Consider the following 22,385-nt stretch of genomic DNA (forward strand, 5'->3'; position numbering starts at 1 on the left):
TCCTAAATGCTTGCACTGCACCTGACCTATAGGGAACTGTCAGAGGCGCTAAACAGCATTTCTGTCTGTAACTGCTGGTTCAAGCACTGTTTGATTTCTATCTCTAACTGCTGCTTCAAACACCACTTGATCAAGTGGGCTAAGCAGCAGAGCGTCTTGCCTGATAGCCTGGACCTATTGCAGAGTTTCCCTTTGTTCTGGGCCTTGCTCAAAACTAGCGGCTTTTTGGGTCACTGGGTAAATGGGCCAGAGTTACACAACCAAATGAGGAATATTTTGCCTTTAGAAATCCAGATGGACCACTCAACATTGTGCCATTCTGTTGGTTGTGGGAGTGGCCAGATGCAACTTCTCCTTCCCCTTAGAAAGGATATCTTGACATGCCTCACACCACCGGACATCTAGAAATTTCACTGGTAGAAGTCACCTGAATTTTTATCAGATTTATTTTCTGCTTTCTGTCGTGCAGATATCTTGCCAGTATCAAGAATAGTTGCTGCTTCTTGCTCACTAGGTCTAATGAGCATAATGTCTTCAATGACTAGTGTCATATTTTGTGGAAGGAAAAGGTAATCAAGATCCCCCAAACTAAATTATGACATGGGGCTCTAGAGTTGGTATTCTTCCTAAGTAGGACAGTGAAGGTGTATTGCTGGCCTTGCCAGCTGAAAGCAGCTGCTTCTGATAGGCTGTGTGGATGGGTATAGGTAAAGGTATTTTTCAGATCATAGCTGCATATCATGTATTAGGGGATGTGTTAATTTGCTCAAGCAATGAAATACATTTAGTATAGCAGCTTCAGTTGGAGTCACCACTTAGCTAAGCTTATAATAATCCACTGTCATTCTCTAAGATCTGTCTGTCTTCTGCACAGGCTAAATAGGCAAGTTGAATGGAGATGTGATGAGAGTCCTCACCCCTGCATCTTTCAAGTCCTTGATGTTGACACAAATCTCTGCAGTCCCTTCAGAGATGTGGCATTGCTTCTGGCTTACTGTTTTCCTAGGTAGAGGCACTTTCTAGTGGGTTCCACCTGGCCTTTATTACCATAATGGCCGTCACTCCACAGGTCAGGGAACCAGTGTGGTGATTCTGCCAGCTGTTGAGTGTGGTTTGTTTCAATTATACATTCTGGAACTGTGGGAAAAAACCCACAAGGTGGGTTCAGGGACCCACTAGGCCTGCTGTGAGATGAACCTCAGATAAAACTTCATCAGTCACCAGACCTTCATAAGCCTGTACTCTGACTTGTTGGCCACAGTGACATTTTGGGTTTGCTGAATTATTTCAGATACAGGTTTCTGTGTTCTGAAAGGTCTAATTTTTTTCTCAGTGCACAATGTCTTAGTCTGATCAATTCTGTCTCTTTCTATTTTGTGCTATTATAACAAAATGCCACAGACCGGGTAATTAGTAGTGAACAGAAATTTATTGACTTCTGGAGGCTGGGAAGTCGAGATAAAGGTGCTGCCACCTGATGAGGGTTGTTTTGCTGAGCCATCACATGACGGAAGGTGGATGGGCAAGAGACAAAGTGGAGCCAAACGCACCGTTTGATAACAATATTAACCTTATCCCAGAGGGCAGAGCCATCATGGCCTAATCACCTCTTAAAGGTCCCACCTCTTAATACTGTCACAATGGCAATTAAATTTCAACATGAATTTTAGAGGGGACAAACATTTAAACCATAGCTGGCTGCTCTAACAAGATGTGCTGTAGACTGTGTGGCTTAAATGGCAGACATTTACTTCTCAGAGTTCTGGAGTCTGGGAGTCTGAGATCAGAGTGCCAGTCAATTTGGTTCTTGGTGAGGGATCTCTCCCTTCTTCTTATAAGATCGCCAGTCCCATCATAAGGATCTCATCCTCATGATCCCACCTAACTCTGATTACCTCCCAAAGGGCCCATCTCCAAATACCATCACATTGGGGTTAGGGCTTCAACAGATGAATTGTGGGGTACACAAACATTGAAGGGGTACACATACATTCAGTGCATAACCATTGCCCTGGTAAAAGGCCATAGGTCCCTTGGAAATGTCTGGTATAATGATTAATAGTATAAATTTTTGGTAGTGTATGGGAGGGTTCTTCCTTAAGGAGATCTACCCTGCCTTTATTTGAGAGTTTCTGTTTCTGTAAACCGGCTTAAGTCAAGGAATTGATTAAGAGGCTGTGACTTTCTGTTTTTATGATTCAAATTAGACTCGTTTACTTGGCCTAGAGTTTTCTTATTTGGTACAGATCAAGTAAGACTATGGGAAGCTGCCTATCTTGCTTCTACTCTAGACAGAAACAGTGTGATCAACTAGCCAATGCCGTAAGTTTTTACATGGGTCAGGTTATTCTGATTGCTGCTTTGACTCTGCTCTCCATTATGGTAACCATGCCCACCTTGCCTTTGGTGGTTGAATGTTGACACTTTCCTATCATCTAGGATCTGATACTTTCATTGCATTTAAGTTTCCCAACTCAGTGGCCATTGCTCCTACTACAAGGTCTGCCCTTTAGATAAGAGTGATCACAGAGCTTTTCAAGGATGCTAGGCCTCCTTCACAAATTTATTTCCTACAGTCTTGGTAAAAGGTGTGTTTTCCGAATTCCTCCAGGGTGGGTAAATACATCTGAAGTGACAAATTGACTCCAACATTTTAGTCTCTCTCAGACTTTGGATCCCTTTCTCTGCATTAAACTGAGACAGGCCCTGCATTCCTGACTTGCTCACTGTGAGCTGCCTTTTGAGTCACATTTCAGCCAGTCAGCCGAACAAACTGTTAGAGACCTTTCTAACTCCCTGAATGGCAACATTCAGTGCAGACTCTCAGATTTGTGAGTCCTCATCAATAAATTCATCCCAATCCAACTTTATATTCCTCCCACCATTGTCTCACACCCTTAGTATCCCTTCCCACACATGTTCCCTGGATTTTTTTCTGTAAATTAGAAAATTCAAGTAGTCTTGGAGTGTGGTAAACCTCCTCATGGGTCGTGTTTAGTATTTCACCTTTAGGGGCATTTTCTATGACTTGAGTCTAGTTATAGGTTTAGAAGCAATGAGATATTTTAGAGGTGGATCCTGAGGGAAATTGGCATTGTCCTGCATGGCAGCTGCCTCCAGGGAGGCTGTTACAGTTTCCTCAGGCAATGCAGGGTTAGTCCCCTCAGATGGTAGAGATGCTGTTTCCACTGGCAAAGACGACTCATCAGAATTTAGAGGCTCAGCCAGGTGCCTGTAATCCCAGCACTTTGGGAGGTGAGGCAGACAGATCACTTGAGGTCAGGAGATCGAGACCAGCCTAGCCAACATGGCTAAACCCTGTCTCCATTAAAAACACAAAAATTAGCCAGGCTTAGTGGTGCTCTCCTGTAGTCTCAGCTACTTGGGAGGCTGAGGCAGGAGAATCGCTTGAACCTGGGAGGTGGAGGTTGCAATTAGCTGAGATCGTGCCACTGCACTCCAGCCTGGGCAACAGAGCAAGACTCTATCTCAAAACAAACAAACAAACAAACAAACAAACAAACAAACAAACAAACAAACACAAACAGTTTAGAGGCTCAGTGTACCCAGCTTTATCAAAGTCTCCCCACATGTCCTCATTCCAGCTTTCAAGAACCAGTTCCTTGCCAGTCAGTACCCTCAATTTAACAGTAGATACCCTACAAGGCTAGGAGTTCAATTTGCTTTCAGCCAGTCACAGGATAAGATTCTAGGTTTGATTTTCAACAGTCTCAGCTCTGCAACTACTGGCGATATGGCTGTCCTTTAGGGCACACAGAGAAAATTTCAGGTCACTTATATGGTGCTTTTTGTTTTTTTTTAAATTATACTTTATGTTCTAGGGTACATGTGTACAACATGGAGGTTTGTTACATATGTATACATGTGCCATGTTGGTGTGCTGCACCCATTAACTCGTCATTTACATTAGGTATATCTCTTAATGCTATCCCTTCCCCCTCCCCCCACTCCACAACAGGCCCAGGTGTGTGATGTTCCCCTTCCTGTGTCCAGGTGATCTCATTGTTCAATTTCCACCTATGAGTGAGAACATGTGGTATTTGGTTTTCTGTTCTTGCGATAGTTTGCTGAGAATGATGGTTTCCAGCTGCATCCATGTCCCTACAAAGGACATGAACTCATCCTTTTTTATGGCTGCATAATATTCCATGGCGTATATGGGCCACATTTTCTTTATCCAGTCTATCATTGATGGACATTTGGGTTGTTTCCAAGTCTTTGCTATTGTGAACAGTGCTGAAATAAACATATGTGTACATGTGTCTTTACAGTAGAATGATTTGTAATCCTTTGGGTATATGCTCAGTAATGGGATTGCTGGGTCAAATGGTATTTTTGGTTCTAGATCCTTGAGGAATTGCCACACTGTCTTCCACGATGGTTGAACTAATTTACAGTCCCACCAACAGTGTAAAAATGTTCCTATTTCTCCACATCCTCTCCAGCACCTGTTGTTTCCTGACTTTTTAATGATTGCCATTCTAACTGGTGTAAGATGGTATCTCATTGTGGTTTTGATTTGCATTTCTCTGATGGCTAGTGATGATGAGCATTTTTTCATGTCTATTGGCTGCATAAATGTCTTCTTTTGAGAGGTGTCTGTTTATATCCTTTGCCCACTTTTTGATGGGGTTGTTTGTTTTGATGGGGTTGTTTGTTCTTTTCCCAATTGAATACCCTTTATTTCTTGTAAATTTGTTTGAGTTCTTTGTAGATTCTGGATATTAGCGCTTTGTCAGATGAGTAGATTGCAAAACTTTTCTGCCATTCTGTAGGTTGCCTGTTCACTCTGATGGTAGTTTCTTTTGCTGTGCAGAAGCTCTTTAGTTTAATTAGATCCCATTTGTCAATTTTGGCTTTTGTTGCCATTGCTTTTGGTGTTTTAGGCATGAAGTCCTTGCCCATGCCTGTGTCCTGAATGGTATTACTTAGGTTTTCTTCTAGGGTTTTTATGGTTTTAGGTCTAACATTTAAGTTTCTAATCCATCTTGAATTAATTTTTGTATGAAGAGTAAGGAAGGGATCCAGTTTCAGCTTTTATACTTATGGCTAGCCAGTTTTCCCAGCACCATTTATTAAATAGGGAATCCTTTCCCCATTTCTTGTTTTTGTCAGGTTTGTCAAAGATCAGATGGTTGTAGATGTGTGGTATTATTTCTGAGGGCTCTGTTCTGTTCCATTGGTCTATATCTCTGTTTTGGTACCAGTACCATGCTGTTTTGGTTACTGTAGCCTTGTAGTATAGTTTGAAGTCAGGTAGTGTGATGCCTCCAGCTTTGTTCTTTTGACTTAGGATTGTCATGGCAATGCGGGCTCTTTTTTGGTTCCATATGAACTTTAAAGTAGCTTTTTCCAATTCTGCGAAGAAAGTCATTGGTAGCTTAATGGGGATGGCATTGAATCTATAAATTACCTTGGGCAGTATGGCCATTTTCACGATATTGATTCTTCCTATCCATGACCATGGAATGCTCTTCCATATGTTTGTGTCCTCTTTTATTTCACTGAGCAGTGGTTTGTAGTTCTCCTTGAAGAGGTCCTTCACATCCCTTGTAAGTTGGATTCCTAGGTATTTTATTCTCTTTGAAGCAATTGCGAATGGGAGTTCATTCATGGTTTGGCTCTCTGTTTGTCTCTTATTGTTGTATAAGAATGCTTGTGATTTTTGCACATTAATTTTGAATCCTGAGACTTTGCTGAAGTTGCTCATCAGCTTGAGGAGATTTGGGGCTGAGATGATGGGGTTTTCTAAATAGACAATCATGTCATCTGCAAACAGGGACAATTTGACTTCTTCTTTTCCTAATTGAATACCCTTAATTTCTTTCTCTTGCCTGATTGTCCTGGCCAGAACTTCCAACACTATGTTGAATAGGAGTGGTGAGAGAGGACATCCCTGTCTTGTGCCAGCTTTTAAGGGGAATTCTTCCAGTTTTTGCCCATTTACTATGATATTGGCTGTGGGTTTGTCATAAATAGCTCTTATTATTTTGAGATACGTTCCATCGATACCGAATTTATTGAGAGTTTTTAACATGAAGGGCTGTTGAATTTTGTCGAAGGCCTTTTGTGCATCTATTGAGATAATCGTGTGGTTTTTGTCTCTGGTTCTGTTTATATGCTGGATTACATTTACTGATTTGCATATGTTGAACCAGCCTTGCATCCCAGGGATGAAGCCCACTTGATCATGGTGGATAAGCTTTTTGATGTGCTACTGGATTCGGTTTGCCAGTATTTTATTGAGGATTTTTGCATCGATGTTCATCGGGGATTTTGGTCTAAAATTCTCTTTTTTTATTGTGTCTCTGCCAGGCGTTGGTATCAGGATGATGTTGGCCTCATAAAATGAGTTAGGGAGGATTCCCTCTTTTTCTATTGATTGGATTGCTTTCAGAAGGAATGGTACCAGCTCCTCCTTGTACCTCTGGTAGAATTCAGCTGTGAATCTGTCTGGTGCTGGACTTTTTTTGTTTGGTAGGCTATTAATTATTGCCTCAATTTCAGAGCCTGCTATTGGTCTATTCAGGGATTCAACTTCTCCCTAGTTTAGTCTTGTGAGAGGGTATGTGTCCAGGAATTTATCCATTTCTTTTAGGTTTTCTAGTTTATTTGCGTAGAGGTGTTTATAGTATTCTCTGATGTTAGTTTGTATTTCTGTGGGGTCGGTAGTGATATCCCCTTTATCATTTTTTATTGCATCTATTTGATTCTTCTCTCTTTTCTTCTTTATTAGTCTTGCTAGCAATCTGTCAATTTTGTTGATCTTTTCAAGAAACCAACTCCTGGAATCATGGATTTTTTTGAAGGTTTTTTTGTGTCTCTATCTCCTTCAGTTCTGCTCTGATCTTCATTATTTCTTGCCTTCTGCTAGCTTTTGAATGTGTTTGCTCTTGCCTCTCTAGTTCTTTTAATTGTGATGTTAGGGTGTCGATTTTAGATCTTTCCTGCTTTCTCTTGTGGGCATTTAGTGCTATAAATTTCCCTTTACACACTGCTTTAAATGTGTCCCAGAGATTCTGGTATGTTGTATCTTTGTTCTCATTGGTTTCAAAGAACATCTTTATTTCTGCCTTCATTTCGTTATGTACCCAGTAGTCATTCAGGAGCAGGTTGTTCAGTTTCCATGTAGTTGAGTGGTTTTGATTGAGTTTCTTAGTCTTGAATTCTAGTTTGATTGCACTGTGGTCTGAGAGACAGTTGGTTATAATTTCTGTTCTTTTACATTTGCTGAGGAGTGCTTTACTTCCAACAATGTGGTCAATTTTGGAATAAGTGCGATGTGGTGCTGAGAAGAATGTATATTTTGTTGATTTGGGGTGGAGAGTTCTGTAGATGTCTGTTGGGTCTGCTTGGTGCAGATTGAATTCAATTCCTGGATATCCTTGTTAACTTTTTCTGTCTCATTGATCTAATGTTGACAGTGGAGTGTTAAAGTCTCCCATTATTATTGTATGGGAGTCTAAGTCTCTTTGTAAGTCTCTAAGGACTTCCTTTATGAATCTGGGTGCTCCTGTATTGGGTGCATATATATTTAGGATAGTTAGCTCTTATTGTTGAATTGATCCGTTTACCATTATGTAGTGGCCTTCTTTGTCTCTTTTGATCTTTGATGGTTTAAAGTCTGTTTTATCAGAGATAGGATTGCAACCCCTGCCTCTTTTTTTGGTTTCCATTTGCTTGGTAGATCTTCCTCCAAATCTTTATTTTGAACCTATGTGTGTCTCTGTTCATGAGATGGGTCTCCTGAAGACAGCAAACTGATGGGTCTTGACTCTTTATCCAGTTTGCCAGTCTGTGTCTTTTAATTGGACCATTTAGCCCTTTTACATTTAAGGTTAATATTGTTCTGTGTGAATTTGATGCTGTCATTATGATGTTAGCTGGTTAATTTGCTCGTTAGTTGGTGCAGTTTCTTCCTAGCATCGATGGTCTTTACATTTTGGCATGTTTTTGCAATGACTGGTACTGGTTGTTCCTTTCCATGTTTAGTGCTTCCTTCAGGATCTCTTGTAGGGCAGGCCTGGTGGTGACAAAATCGCTCAGCATTTGCTTGTCTGTAAAGGATTTTATTTTTTCTTCACTTGTGAAACTTAGTTTGGCTGGATATGAAATTCTGGGTTGAAAATTCTTTTCTTTAAGAATGTTCAATATTGGCCCCCACTCTCTTCTGGCTTGTAGAGTTTCTGCCGAGAGATATGCTGTTAGTCTGATGGGCTTCCCTTTGTGGGTAACCCAACCTTTCTCTCTGGCTGCCCTTAACATTTTTTCCTTCATTTCAACTTTGGTGAGTCTGACAATTTTGTGTTTTGGAGTTGCTCTTCTCGAGGAGTATCTTTTTGGCGTTCCCTGTATTTCCTGAATTTGAATGTTGGCCTGCCTTGCTAGGTTGGGGAAGTTATCCTAGATAATATCCTGCAGAGTGTTTTCCAACTTGGTTCCATTCTCCCCATCACTTTCAGGTACACCAATCCGACATAGATTTGGTCTTTTCATATAGTCCCATATTTCTTGGAGTCTTTGTTCATTTCTTTTTACTCTTTTTTTTCTCTAAACTTCTCTTCTCACTTCATTTCATTCATTTGTTCTTTAATCAAATGAAAAGAGTAAAGATACTCTTTCTTCCAGTTGATCGAGTTGGTTACTGAAGCTTGTGCATTTGTCACGTAGTTCTTGTGTCATGGTTTTCATCTCTATCAGGTCATTTATGGACTTCTCTGCATTGGTTATTCTAGTTATCCATTCGTCAAATCTTTTTTTCAAGGTTTAGTTTCTTTGCGCTGGGTTCGTAGTTCCTCCTTTAGCTCTGAGAAGTTTGATTGGCTGAAACCTTCTTCTCTCAACTCATCGAACTCGTTCTACGTCCAGCTTTGTTCCATTGCTGGCAGAGAGCTGTGTTCCTTTGGAGAGAGAGAGACTCTGATTTTTTGAACTTTCAGCTGTTCTGCACTGCTTTTTCCCCATCTTTGTGGTTTTATCTACCTTTGCTCTTTGATGGTGGTGACATACAGGTGGGGTTTTGGTGTGGATGTGTTTTCTCTTAGTTTTCCTTCTAACTATCCGGACCCTCAGCTGTAGGTCTGTTGGAGTTTGCTTGAGGTCCACTCCTGTGAGGCTACTCCGAGTTAGGCTCTCCCAGTTACGCTACTCGGGGATCAGGGACCCACTTGAGCAGGCAGTCTGTCCGTTCTCAGATCTCAACCTCCGTGCTGGGAGAATCACTACTCTCTTCAGTGCTGTCAGACAGGGACATTTACATTTGCAGAGGTTTCTGCTGTTTTTTGTTTAGCTATGCCCTGTCCCCAGAGGTGGAGTCTACAGAGGCAGGCAGGCCTCCTTGAGCTGTGGTGGGCTCCACCCAGTTCGAGCTTCCAGGTTGCTTTGTTTACCTACTTAAGCCTCAGCAATGGCAGGCACCCCTCCCCCAGCCTTGCTGCCACCTTCCAGTTAGATTTCAGACTGCTGTGCTAGCAATGAGGGAGGCTCCGTGGGCGTGGGACCCTCCTAGCCAGGCGTGGGATATAATCTCCTGGTGTCCCGTTTGCTAAGACCTTTGGTAAAGTGCAGTATTAGGGTGGGAGTGACCCGATTTTCCAGGTGTTGTATGTCACAGTTTCCCTTGGCTAGGAAAAGGAATTCCCTTCCCCCTTGTGCTTCCCTGGTGAGGCAGTGCCTCACCCTGCTCGGCTCTTGCTGGTTGGACTGCACCCACTGTCCTGCACCGACTGTCTGACACGCCCCGGTGGGATGAACCCAGAACCTCAGTTGGAAATGCAGAAATCACCCGTCTTCTGTGTTGCTCACGCTGGGAGCTGGAAGCTGGAGCTGTTCCTATTCAGCCATCTTGGTGCCCCGCCTCACCTATATGGTACTTGAACTAGGAATCCCTGAGCTTATCATCTTCTTTCCCTACTTTATCCGGTAAAGTAAGGAGCAACCAGGCAATCTCATGCTGTTAGTATGAGAAAAATTTTTGAAGATATCCTATACATAGTTACCCAGATCCTTGCTTCTCGTAAATGTCTGATATGTTTTTGTACTGCAATTACCATATCATGCTATGAACTATCAGTACTGTGTTTACTTTTGGAAATAGAGTTGTAGGTGTCTTTAAAAATCTAATCAGATTAGATAGCCCATTCTAGAAACCTTGGAATTGATTCAGAAAACTCATTCTCAAAGTTCTGTTCCTCTGGAACCCTGTTGGTCCAAAATCTGAATTAGTTAGACTGCAGAAAAACAATATCAATTGGATATATACATATTATGTATATATTTATTCATTTATTATAAGCAGTTGGCTCATGCGATTATGGTAAGCAACTGAAAATCTCAGATTTGTAGGATGGTTTGGCAAGCTGGAAACACAGAAGAGATGATAGTTTAGTTCCAGTCCAAGTTTGAAGGCCTGAGAACCAGGATTGCCAATAGTGTAATCAGTATTTATCCTGAGATCTTTCACCATAGTCTGAAGGTGAATTGTTGGCTCTTTCCCTTTTGAGTCTCCTGTTTGCATTTCCCATATTATCCTTTTTCTTGGTTTATTTCCTCCTTTCATGGAACTTTCGTTTCAGTAGTTTCCTTAGATAGGGTAAATGAGAGGTAAATTTTTTGAGATCCTGCAACTGTGAAAATGCTTTTATTTGGACTAAATACTTGATTGATGGGGATGGAAATCATTTTCTGTCACAGTTTTGAAGCCATTGCTTTATTGTCTTGCAGTTTACAGAGTTGCTGTTGAAAAGTATGAAGTCATTCTGATTTTTGTACCTAGGGTTTCCCTTATCCCCTCTGAAAAAGCTTGGAGAATGATCTCTTCAAGGTGATATGCCTTGATGTGGGTTTGTTTTTATTCACCTTGCTGTGTAATTGGTGGGTACATTCAATCTGGGAACTCATTTTTTTTTTAGTTCTGGAAATTTCTTCCCTTTCATTTTTTTGGTGTGATTTCTTTTCCTGGATCACATATTATTTGGATGTTGGATTTCCTAGATTTCCTTGGATATTGGATTTCCTTATCTTTTCTGTCTTTTTGTCTGTGTGGTTTTGTTTTTTGTTTTTTGTTTTTTTTTTGACTACTTTCTGAGCAACTTCTTCAACTTTATCTTCTAACTCTTTTATTGCGGTTTTCATTTCAGGCACTATGATTTTAGTTTTCAGAAACTCTTATATTCTCTGAGTTTTTTTTTTCCCCACTTCTTTTTAAGAAATAATCTGTTCTGGGCTAGGTGCGGTGGCTCACGCCTGTAATCTCAGCACTTTGGGAGGCTGAGGTGGGCGGATCATGAGGTCAGGAGATCTAGACCATCCTGGCTAACATGGTGAAACCCCGTCTCTACTAAAAATACAAAATAAAAAATTAGCTGAGCGTGGTGGCGGGCGCCTGTAGTCCCAGCCACTGGGGAGGCTGAGGCAGGAGAATGGCGTGAACCCGGGAGGCGGAGCTTGCAGTGAGCCAAGATCACACCACTGCACTTGAGCCTGGGCGACAGTGTGAGACTCCATCTCAAAATAAATAAATAAATAAATAAAAAAGACATAATCTGTTTTTATTCCATGCATGAAACATCTCTCATGTACGTCAGTATGTTAATGATAATTTTTAAAAAGTTTCCTTTCTTCTGCGTAACCTCGTTCCACATTACTTTTTTTCTTTGTTTGAATTTCCGTCTTTCACATTAGCCATGTTCCTCATCTCTCCCATAGTCCCTGGTCCAAGGGAGGGGAATAAGGAGCAGTGGGGTCACTCTAGGCTTTTGGGGTAGGCTTGTTAACTGAAAACTTTCCTATAGGGTGATATGGTTGAACTTTTTAATTAGGGAAATGCCAAAAATCACATCTTTAGTTTTTTTTTTCCCTCTTGGGCTTGTTAGATTCCCTTATGAAGACCTTATCTATCTGCATCCTGGAGGGCCAAGACCTAGCTGTCAGCTGGGCGTGGTGGCTTATGCCTGTAATCCCAGCACTTTGGGAGGCCGAGGCAGGTGGATCGCCTGAGGTCAGGAGTTCGAGACCAGCCTGGCCAACATGGCAAAACTCCGTCTTTACTAAAAATACAAAAATTAGCCTGGCATGGTGGCGGGCACCTGTAATCCCAGCTACTCGGGAGGCTGAGGCAGGAGAATCACTTGAACCCGGAAAGCAGAGGTTGCAGTGAGCCGAGATCACGCCATTGCACTCCAGCCTGGGTGGCAAGAGTGAAAATTCTCCTAAAAAAGAAAAAAAAAAAAAAAGACCTAACTGTCAGCATTCTGGGAGGGAAACAGGAGGTGAGGGAAAATAAGACTGGGACCTCAGTATGAGGCAGGCAAATGTTCAGTTCATCCCCTTGTATTTAGAACAGTTGCTGTGCCTGTTACTGTGCCTGGTATCTCTTGAGTCCTGGAACCTTGTGTTTTACTCTCTCCAGAAAATAAACCTCCAGTCTTTTGCCAGGGTAGAGAAGAGACAGTCACTTGACTTCACAAAGATGGGAGGTGACTTGTGGGTCAAACTGCTTCTTAAACAGATTTGAAATTTTTCCTCTTTATTCCGGCCACCTGCCCCTCCTTATTTTCTATAGCCAGAGGTACCTGTTACTACCAGTTTCTTATCTTGGAGGAATTCTATGTGTAAAAAGGGTTGATCTCAGTTTTTTCTGTTGCCAGCTTAAGATTCAGTTTTCTGAGATACATTGAGTCATTTACTACTTCACCAATTTCTTTTCGGCTTCTAAGTTTTGTGCAGTCTCCTTTCCCAGTTCCATTGTCTGTTGGTTTATGAATTTAAAAAAAAAAAAAAAAAAAAAAAAAAAAATTATTTTTTTTGTTTTTGTGGGGTTTTGGGGGGGGGGGAATACATGCATATATTCAGACGTTTTACCTGAAGTTTGTTGATGGCTTCTGATTTTAAAGATAAGTCAGTTCTGGTGTTATAGGTCTAGTTTTCATTCCTTTGAACATTTGAACTTGTGGAGAATAAGGATTTAAAAGTCCTTCATGAGCTCATGCATTCTCAAATTCCTTATATGTTTAGTACACACCAAATAAATATTTATCAAATGAATGAAGAACTTAAGAGCTAACATAAGAGAAGGTATTGACACTTACTATCAAATTTTACCCTTAAAAAAAACCTTATGAGGAGGGCAGGGCTCAGAGAGCTAAATGGTTTGCCTGAGGTCACACAACAGAAAGCAGCAAAACCATGATCTCAGCCACCATGAGCATGGTGAGCTGATGAAGACTTACTGCTAGAATTTATCAAAGACATTGTTAAAAGAAAATACATTGGTTTACTTCTTAAATGGAAATAGGACATATTGAAATATTGAATATACAAATAAGCAAAAGGTAGAAAATAAATAGTTCTACTGTCAATATTCTGGATAAGTAACTGTTGAAAATTTCATGAATATCTTTCACTTTTTTTATGCATATGAGTGTATAATATACAAAATGGTATGATATTGACATACTGCTTTAAAACCTGCCCCCTTTCAGCCTGGACTGCATAGGAAAAAAAAAAAAAAAAAATAGGTGTGGTGGGCCTGCATTTCTAGCTACTTAGGAGACTAAGGTAGGAGGATTGCTTTAGCCTGGGAGGTTAAGGCTGCAGTGAGCTATGACCTTGCCACTGCGTTCTAGCCTGGGCAACAGAATGAGACTCTGTCTCAAAAAAAAAAAAAAAAAAAAAAAAAACAGGCTAAAATGTAACTGCCTGTTTTCAATACTAACAATAACTTGTGAATACTTTTCCATGTTAAACATATTTCTACAACATTGTGTTAATGATATACTGTAATTTATTTAAACAGTCAACAGTGTTAGCAGTAAACTTTCGTATAGTTTAGTTGTGGCCTCCATTTATCCTTCTGGATAAATTTCCAGAAGCAGGATTGCTGTATTAAAGGCTTCTAAGACATTTCAACATGATCTCCAGAAATATTATACCACTTTATACCTTCATTAGCTATAAGTGAATATTCATTCCTTCAAATGTTTCCAACATCAAGTATTTCCATTTTTAAAACTTTGCCAATTTAATAGCATTTTGCAGCATAGGCAACATAGCAAGACCCCATCTCTACAAAAAATAAAAACAAAAATTAGCCAGGCATGGTGGCATGTACCTGTAGTTCTAGCTGTTTGGGAGCTTGAGGTGGGAGGATTTCTTGAGTCCAAGAGTTCAAGGTTACAGTAAGCTATGAACGTGCCACTGCACTCCAGCCTGGGTGACAGAGCCAGATCCTGTCTCAAAAAAAGAAAAAAGGAAAGCAAGAATAGATTGTTACTTTGTCATCTGTCGTGTTTGTCAATGTATCTAATTAGTAGGGACATCTAAACCAAGCATCCATTTATGATAAATGAAAAAAACAAAAGTAATAGCTGGCAGTGTTTTCTCCAACCCTTCCTAGCTGATCTAACCAGTGATGCAGTTGATTTATATGTGAGAGCAATGAGAATGAATATGCTGCAAATGGTACTCTACTGTGCATGTTTTTAATTTATTTGTAATTTGTTATTTAATAGTTTTTCTTTTAGGGCCTGAATGTTTGAGTCCAGGCTAACTTTTAAGTACAATTTAAGCTTTATTTTTACATTTTGTCATTACATGTGAAATGTGCAACAAAAATGTATTATGTGTAAGGCATGAAAGGTTTTCCATGGCATTGAGGCCGTTCATCCAGGTGTTTAGACTGTTGTAGGGAATGCTTTTATTTCGAAAGCTAAATTGCCATAACTTTTTTTTCTTTTTTTAAATGTTTAATGTTACAGAAGCCAAGGCTGCCCCCAAAGATTGTTTCATTGAAGTGAATTCTAAAGGTGACAGATTTGGCAATTGTGGTTTCTCTGGCAATGAATACAAGAAGTGTGCCACTGGGTAAGTGGAGGTGCGGTCATAATGGAACATGAAAGATTATAAGATCCGTCATCTCTAGTATCTTTTTTTTTTTTTTTTTTGAGACGGAGTCTTGCTCTGTTGCCAGGCTAGAGTGCAGTGGCGTGATCTCGGCTCACTGCGTCCTCCGCCTCCCAGGTTCAAGCGATTCCCCTGCCTCAGCCTCCTAAGTAGCTGGGACTACAGGCGCATGCCACCACGCCCGGCTAATTTTTTCTATTTTAGTAGAGACGGGTTTTCACCATATTGGCCAGGATGGTCTCGATCTCCTGACCTTGTGATCCGCTCGCCTCAACCTCCTAAAGTGCTGGGATTACAGGCGTTAGCCACCGTGCTTGGCCATCTCTAGTATCTTTTACGACTGCTCCCTGTGACCGCTGATTTTCTCCCCCTTCAATACCTAACTTTTCAAACATTTTACAATACAAAGCTTCAGAGAGACTCTGGTGTTAGGAAAAGAACTGGTAACATAATTTGTCCCTTTAGACAGCAACTACAGTCTAGTGGTTTTTAGACTCTTATTTTGTTTGTCCTTGATTTATAATAAGAACCCCAACTAAACACCGTTTTCATTTTCCTTTCAATAAAAGATTATGTTACTAAGTCTTAAATAAAGGAACCTGCAGCATAAACTCTGAACTTCTTTATTTTTTTCTAGCTTTGTATAATTTCAAAATGATGAATTAAAACATTTTATATTTCTACAATTAACATTTGCTTTTTGCAAAACATTAATAATAAAACATTACAAAGGAGGAAAAAGTCATCTATAATCTCAATCCATATATGTTCACTAATGTCAGTGGAATTATTTTCTTCTTCTCACTAACATTTTATATAATTGGAATTATTCTGTAATATTATGCATTGCTTCTACCCATTCTACCTCCTATGCTACCAGTTAGGCTAAGCAACTACAGTGAAACAGTGCTTGCTAAGAAGAAATAGCAACAAGGACCCCCATGTCACTAAATCTGACACTTGTTTTCAGGTCTTCATGCTATAATACTTGACCTGTCAGTAGCATTCAATTATGCTGGCCATTTTTTCCTTCTTAAAGAAACCTGTTTTTTTTTGGTGATTGTGTAGAATGTTCTTCTTCTCCCCCGACCCCATGTGATTTCGTTTACTTCTGTGGCTTCATTTGGCCCCCTCTGTGAGAAGCTCCAGCCCTGCTGGCCTGCATGTGGCCTACGGCCGTAGGTCTCTGCACCTGCTGTTCCCTCTGCTCGGCATGTTCTCTTTCCCCCTCTCAGCCTGCTCAGTTCTTCATCCTACAGATCTCAGGTGAAGTGTGGTTTCCCCACGGAAGACTTCTTCCACTGCCTCAGCAGGACCAGCTCTCCCTCTGACGGGTGTTCTTGATGCTGTTTGTTTCTTTTTCATAGAATTTGATATGTTTTCATTATTTTTTAGTTCATAGTATTTTCTAATTTACACTGTGATTTTTTTCCTTTGACTCGTGTTGTTGAAAGCCTATTGCTTAATTCCCCAGTAGTTGGGGATATACTGGTTATCTGTTTGGTTTTGATGTCTAGTTCAGTTCCATTGAGAACACATTCTATATGATTTCACTTCTTTGGAATTTATTGAGATGTGCATTATTTAATTACACTTGGAACATTCATCCATACAGACTAATATATGGGTCTGCCCCTTAATACCAGACCAATATATGGTCTGTATGGGTAAATGTTCCATGTGTGATTGAAAGAAAAAGTATATTCTGCAGTTGTTAGAGATGTTATTCTATAAATGTCAAGTTAATAGTCTTATTCAAATCTTTCGTATCTGTGGTGTGTGTGTATTATATATGTTCCTTCAGTTTCTGAGAGAGGTATATTGAAGTCGCCAGTTATGATTGTGGATTTGTCTATTTATCTTTTTAGGTATGTAAATTTTTGCTGTGTATCTTTTAAATTGTTAGTAGGTGCATACACATTTAGGATTTTTATGCCCTCCTGATGACTTGGGTGGCATTAGCAAATTTATCATTAGCAAATTCTTTTCATTTCTGGAATATTCTTTTGAAGTATTTGTCAGTTTCATTAATTATGTGGCTCTTTTGTTATCACTCTTCCTCACCAAACTGTAAGATTCAGTGACACATTTTATCTTTTGCATTTAGCATAATGCCTGGAGGAAACATAATAAATGACTATTAAACATTGAATGAATGAAGGTACAGATGATATAGATGAAGAATGAATGGGTGGAGAATTAATATAACTGAATGAATGAACTGATTTAAAATCTAGGGATAAGTGGATTAATGCACACTTGGAAAGAATTTGCTAGACATATATCATATTCTTGTCTTTAGCCTTGTCTGGTTTCATATTTTTATGAATATCTTGTTGAAAATAGCAACTATACTTATTAAACTTAAAGATTACTGAATAACTCATTTAGGAAGCATTTTATAATAGTAATATACAAACGATATAGTCATTAAGAATGTACATTTGAAGTTAGACTCTTTGGATTTGAATCCTGGTTCAATCACTTAACATCTCTGAGTCTTTGGACAAGTTACTTCACGTACATACCTCATTTTTCTGTTCTGTAAAATGGGGATAATAATGGCACCTGTTTCCAAGTGTTGTTTGGAACTGAATGAGTTAATGGGTGTTAGTACTAAGAGGAATATCTGGTTCATTATCATGTTCATCATCATCATCATCGTCACTATTTTTATTGTCATCCTCATTGTAGAATGTGTAAAATCTAGAAAAGTCTTTTCTACCCATTGAAACTACCAAAAACATCTAGAAACACTTAAAGAAAGTATTCACATATGGTCCTACCATCCAGAGATACTCTCTTAAGTTTTTGTTGTATTTCTTTTTTATGTGTATATACATTTATAAACATAAGCCACATGTTTACTTTCACTAAAAGGGTCATCTTTTGGTACATAGATAATGTCATTTTTTTCAAGCATTATAAAAGAGAAATTCCAAATATACTGAGGAGTAGAAAGAATAGTGTGATGAATACCAATATATCCCAGACCAAGATTGTTAATGCCTTATCATTATTTGCTTCGTTAAGATTTTGCTGAACCATTTTAAGTAAATTATAGACATGATACTTTACTCCTAAATTCCTCAGCATCCATCTTCAACAGATAAGGCCATTCACATGATCACATCACACCTAACAAAATGAATGATTTCCTAATATCATCTAGTGTCTGATCAATATTAGTATTTCCATAAGTGTCCTCAAATTATCTTTTATAGCTGGTATTTTTCAACATCAGGACTCAATCAAGGATCACACATTGCCTTTAGTTGTTGTGTCACTTAAGTCACTTTTAATCCAGAATACCTTTTAGACTGATTGTTTTTTCTTTTCAGTAACATTGACTTATGGAAATATCTGGGCCAGTGGGCTCATGTTCTGGATTTGTTTTAGTTTCCTCTTGGTGTTGCTTAACTTATGTTTCTATCATCTGAATTTTCTTTAAATCAGAAGTTAAGCCCAAAATCTTTTTTTTTTTTTTTTTTTTTTTTTGAGTAGAGCCTCACTCTGTCGCCCAGGTTGGAGTACAGTGGCATGATGTTGGCTTAGTACAACCTCCATCTCCCAGGTTCAAGTGATTCTTGTGCCTCAGCCTCTGGAGTAGTTAGGACTACAGGCATGCACTATCACACCTGGCTAATTTTTGTATTTTTAGTAGAGATGGGGTTTCACTATGTTGGCCAGGCTGATCTCAAACTCCTGACCTCAAATGATCTGCTTGCCTTAGCCTCCCAGAGTGCTGGGATTACAGGCGTGAGCCACTGTGCCTGGCCCTAAACCCAAAATCTTAATTGAATTCAGGTTAAATATTTTTGGCGAGAATGTTCATAAACAATGCATTATATCAAGGAGTCACTTAGTGCTGATTAGTCTTATTAATATTAGTGATAGTCAGTGGCAATGACCAGATCTTACTGTTGTGGAGTTATGCTTTTTAAAATTGCAGCTGTCAGGTAATATGTGGAGTGATGATTTTGTGCCATGTAAATATCCAGTTCCTGACCAGTGTTTCACTTTATGGATGATCCTTGTGTGAAGCAGTTATTTTACTAAGGGTTGTAACTGAATTTTCTTTTCTGTTAGTATTATTCAGCAGTGAACATCTCTTCTTAGTTTTGTTGGCTGTTTACATTTCTTATTTTATGAGCTGCCTGTTTACATCTTTGCTAATTTTTCTGTTGAAGTGATTTTGTCTTAATGATTTCTAACAGCTTTTTATATTGTAAGAGTATTTTCCTTTACTCTTTAATGTATCACCAAGCCTATGTACGAAATACTGAGTATATCATAGCAATGTGAATTTTGGTAGGCTCCAACAGATCTTAACTGAGGTCTACTTTATGCCACACTTTGATTTTGAGGTTTTCATATCTAATTTCCGCTAATTATGTGAGATAGGCTTCAGTTATCTCACTTTTTTTCAGCTGAAGAAACTGAAGTTCAGAAAATTTAAACACTTCTCTCAGGTCAGCTAGCAAATAAATGGTGACTTAAGAATAAATGTAAAGTTGGGACAAAATTATTAACTCTTAAATGCAGGATGAAGGGAAGATGAAGACTTAATAGCAGCACATGCAAAAATTAGGAATTTTAGTTAGTGATATATTCAAGGACATCAATAATATAATGTAGTTATAAAAGCTATTGTAATCTTGAACTTAATAGAAGTACAGTATCTAGAATAAACAAGAGCTCCATTTTTTTCTTTGCTCACCAGGCTGTCACTGAAATTTCATGCTCCATTCTGAGCACTATGCTTCAAGAGGCAGTGGGGCAAACTGGAACATATTTAGGAGGGAGCGTCCTTGTTGCATGAAAAGTGATTGTAGGATAGTGACCTGGTGAAGTAAGTATTTAGGAGCTGCATAATAATTATCCTAAAATAGCTGCTGTGTGAAAGAAGGAAAAGATATCTATGTAGTCTCATGGGGAAGATCTGGGACCAATGAGGAGAAATGTTTTACAGAGGTAGATTTTTACCTAATAAGCAAAAGAACGTGATGGGAACTAGAATGGGCAGTTTCAGGAGGGTGTAAGTTAGAGATATTGGGAAAAAATATCCTATGATGACTGGGCAGTGATATCATAGAGAAGATTCAGATGTAGAGTAGGTGCTTGGATCAGATGACAATCAGTTAAACAGGCAATCTCAGTACAGCATCATAAGAGTTATTGACCTAGAGTGTTGTGAAAGGATATAGGAAGGGCATTTAATTCACACAGCCTTGGCAATAAGAATTATGGTCAGGGAAGCCTTCATAGAGTTACGATATTTAATTAATCAGTTCACGAGTTAATGAATCAATTCTTTAAATAAGTAACCAAGAGTTAGCCAGGCAAAGAGGGGTGGAATCCTTTCTTAGTTATTTTGCATTATAAAATCTAATTTCTTCTTTATCATAACTCTGTAAGAAGACATCATTGGATTTTGATACTGTTATATTATTTTCTGTATAATAGAATTTATAAAATTATACTTAGAAACAACTTTATTAGACTTTTGAGCTCTAGACAGACAGTGAAGAAGATTAACTGTGGTAAAAGAAGCAGCATCAGCACCAGCTGGTACCCTAATTTGCATCTTAGCATCCACTTAACTCTTTTTCCCCCTTTTCTGCCATATTTAAAGAGAGCTACTTTGACCTCTCTTGCTCTCATACACTTTCTTTGTTGAGATTCCGTCCATAGCAGCAAGCTCTGTCCATACGCAAATATATAAATTTCTTCTTTTGTTGTATATGTTGGATGCATTTTATGTTGCATTGTTTCTCTCTCTTTATAGGAATGCTTTGTGTGGAAAGCTTCAGTGTGAGAATGTACAAGAGATACCTGTATTTGGAATTGTGCCTGCTATTATTCAAACGCCCAGTCGAGGCACCAAATGTTGGGGTGTGGATTTCCAACTAGGATCAGATGTTCCAGATCCTGGGATGGTTAACGAAGGCACAAAATGTGGTGCTGATAAGGTAATCAAAATATTTTTTATTTACAAAGTAAAATGAAAAAAGTTAAAAAAAACATACATAGTAAGTGGTTGCTCTTTTCTGATTGTAAAAGTAATCTAAATTCATTATAGAAATTTTAGAAAATACAAAGCCACCAAAAGAAAGTTAGGAACTATGATTCTGTCATCTACATTTCTTTACTGGGGTCAGATAACCAGTGTTTTCCACTTTGAAATATACTGTGCATGGTTCCCTCCCCTACTGATATGCTACAATTTATTAGCCAGTTTGCTATTATTGGGACACTTTGGCGATGTCCTGAATTTCAGGGTGTGTGTCTGTGTGTGTTTCTGTACTAGAAATGTCACGGAACTTGTCCTGTCCATGTTCCTAACCACCCGAACTCTGCTGTTTGGATTAGATACAAGGCCAGAGTCAGTCAGCCCATGACTTATTACTAGTGGTTTCATATGAGAAGCAGCCCTGGGCCAAATTCCTTTTTCTGGAGAATATAGAATTAAGGAAGGTAATTAAAAGTGTGGGCAGAAACTGTAAAAATTCTTTGGGAGATGCTATGAAGTAGGAGCTGGTGTAGAAGGGATGTGGCAACCTTAAGCCATATACAAGAGATATGAGGGAGCAGGATTGTTGAGTAAGTTGAAGAAACCAACTCAGAGGAGAGAGAGAAGGAGGATATATGTTTGATTATGTAGCCCATGAAAAAGACAGGTGGGTGAACCTTCAGGTTACCTCACTTTCTCCCAAGTTTTCAGTTCCAATTCTGTTTCTCACTTCTTTTTACAAGAAGATCCATGTATTTTTGGGCCTGTCCTTGCAGCTAAGTAAACTTGATTGTTGCAGCTGTTATAAACAATGATAAGAGACATATACATTTACATTTTTGATAGAAAGTGCAATTTTCCTTTCAATAAGGTGGTAACAATCTATATCCCAGCCTAGGCAACAGAATAAGACTCTGTCTCAAAAAAAAAAAAACAAATTGTGCTGAAAGGCTCATGACAAAAACAACTCTCTGACACACTCTTATCTAATCTGCCAGTCTAGACGCCTAAAGGCAACTGCGGTTACTTCTGTTGATTACCTCCCTATTTTAAATTAGGGCCAGGCACGGTAGCTCATGCCAGTAATACCAGCACTTTGGGAGGCTGAGGTTGGCGGATCACTTGAAGTCAGGAGTTTGAGACTAGCCTGACCAACATGGTGAAACCTCGTCTGTGCAGAAAATACAAAAACTAATCAGTGCGGTGGTGCATGCCTGTAGTCCTAGCTATTCAGGAGGCTGAGACAGGAGAATCGCTTGAATCTGGGAGGCACAGGTTGCAGTGAGCTGATATTGTGCCACTGTACTCTAGCCTGGGCAGCAAAGTGAGACTCCCATCTAAAAATAAAATATAATAAAATAAAATAGTATGCTATTTCTAGATTTATCTATTTTAGACATTATCCACTAGTTTTATTTTTGATAGATAAGAATTCAATTTTCTTATGCAA

The 22,385-nt window shown here is 39.2% G+C and overlaps 1 protein-coding gene across 1 annotated transcript in view; it reads left to right on the top strand.

Annotated features, from left to right (window-relative positions):
• The window catches only part of ADAM9 (ADAM metallopeptidase domain 9), a 113,701-nt gene that overhangs the window by 65,631 nt on the left and 25,685 nt on the right, over positions 1–22,385 (top strand). Inside the window, exons 15-16 of the mRNA XM_023214504.2 lie at positions 14,778–14,883; positions 20,711–20,894. Coding sequence (XP_023070272.1) covers positions 14,778–14,883; positions 20,711–20,894 — 290 coding nt within the window. The remainder of the gene's footprint in view (positions 1–14,777; positions 14,884–20,710; positions 20,895–22,385) is intronic.

Source organism: Piliocolobus tephrosceles, chromosome 7 (genome assembly GCF_002776525.5).
Source record: "Piliocolobus tephrosceles isolate RC106 chromosome 7, ASM277652v3, whole genome shotgun sequence".
Lineage (NCBI taxonomy): Eukaryota > Metazoa > Chordata > Mammalia > Primates > Cercopithecidae > Piliocolobus > Piliocolobus tephrosceles.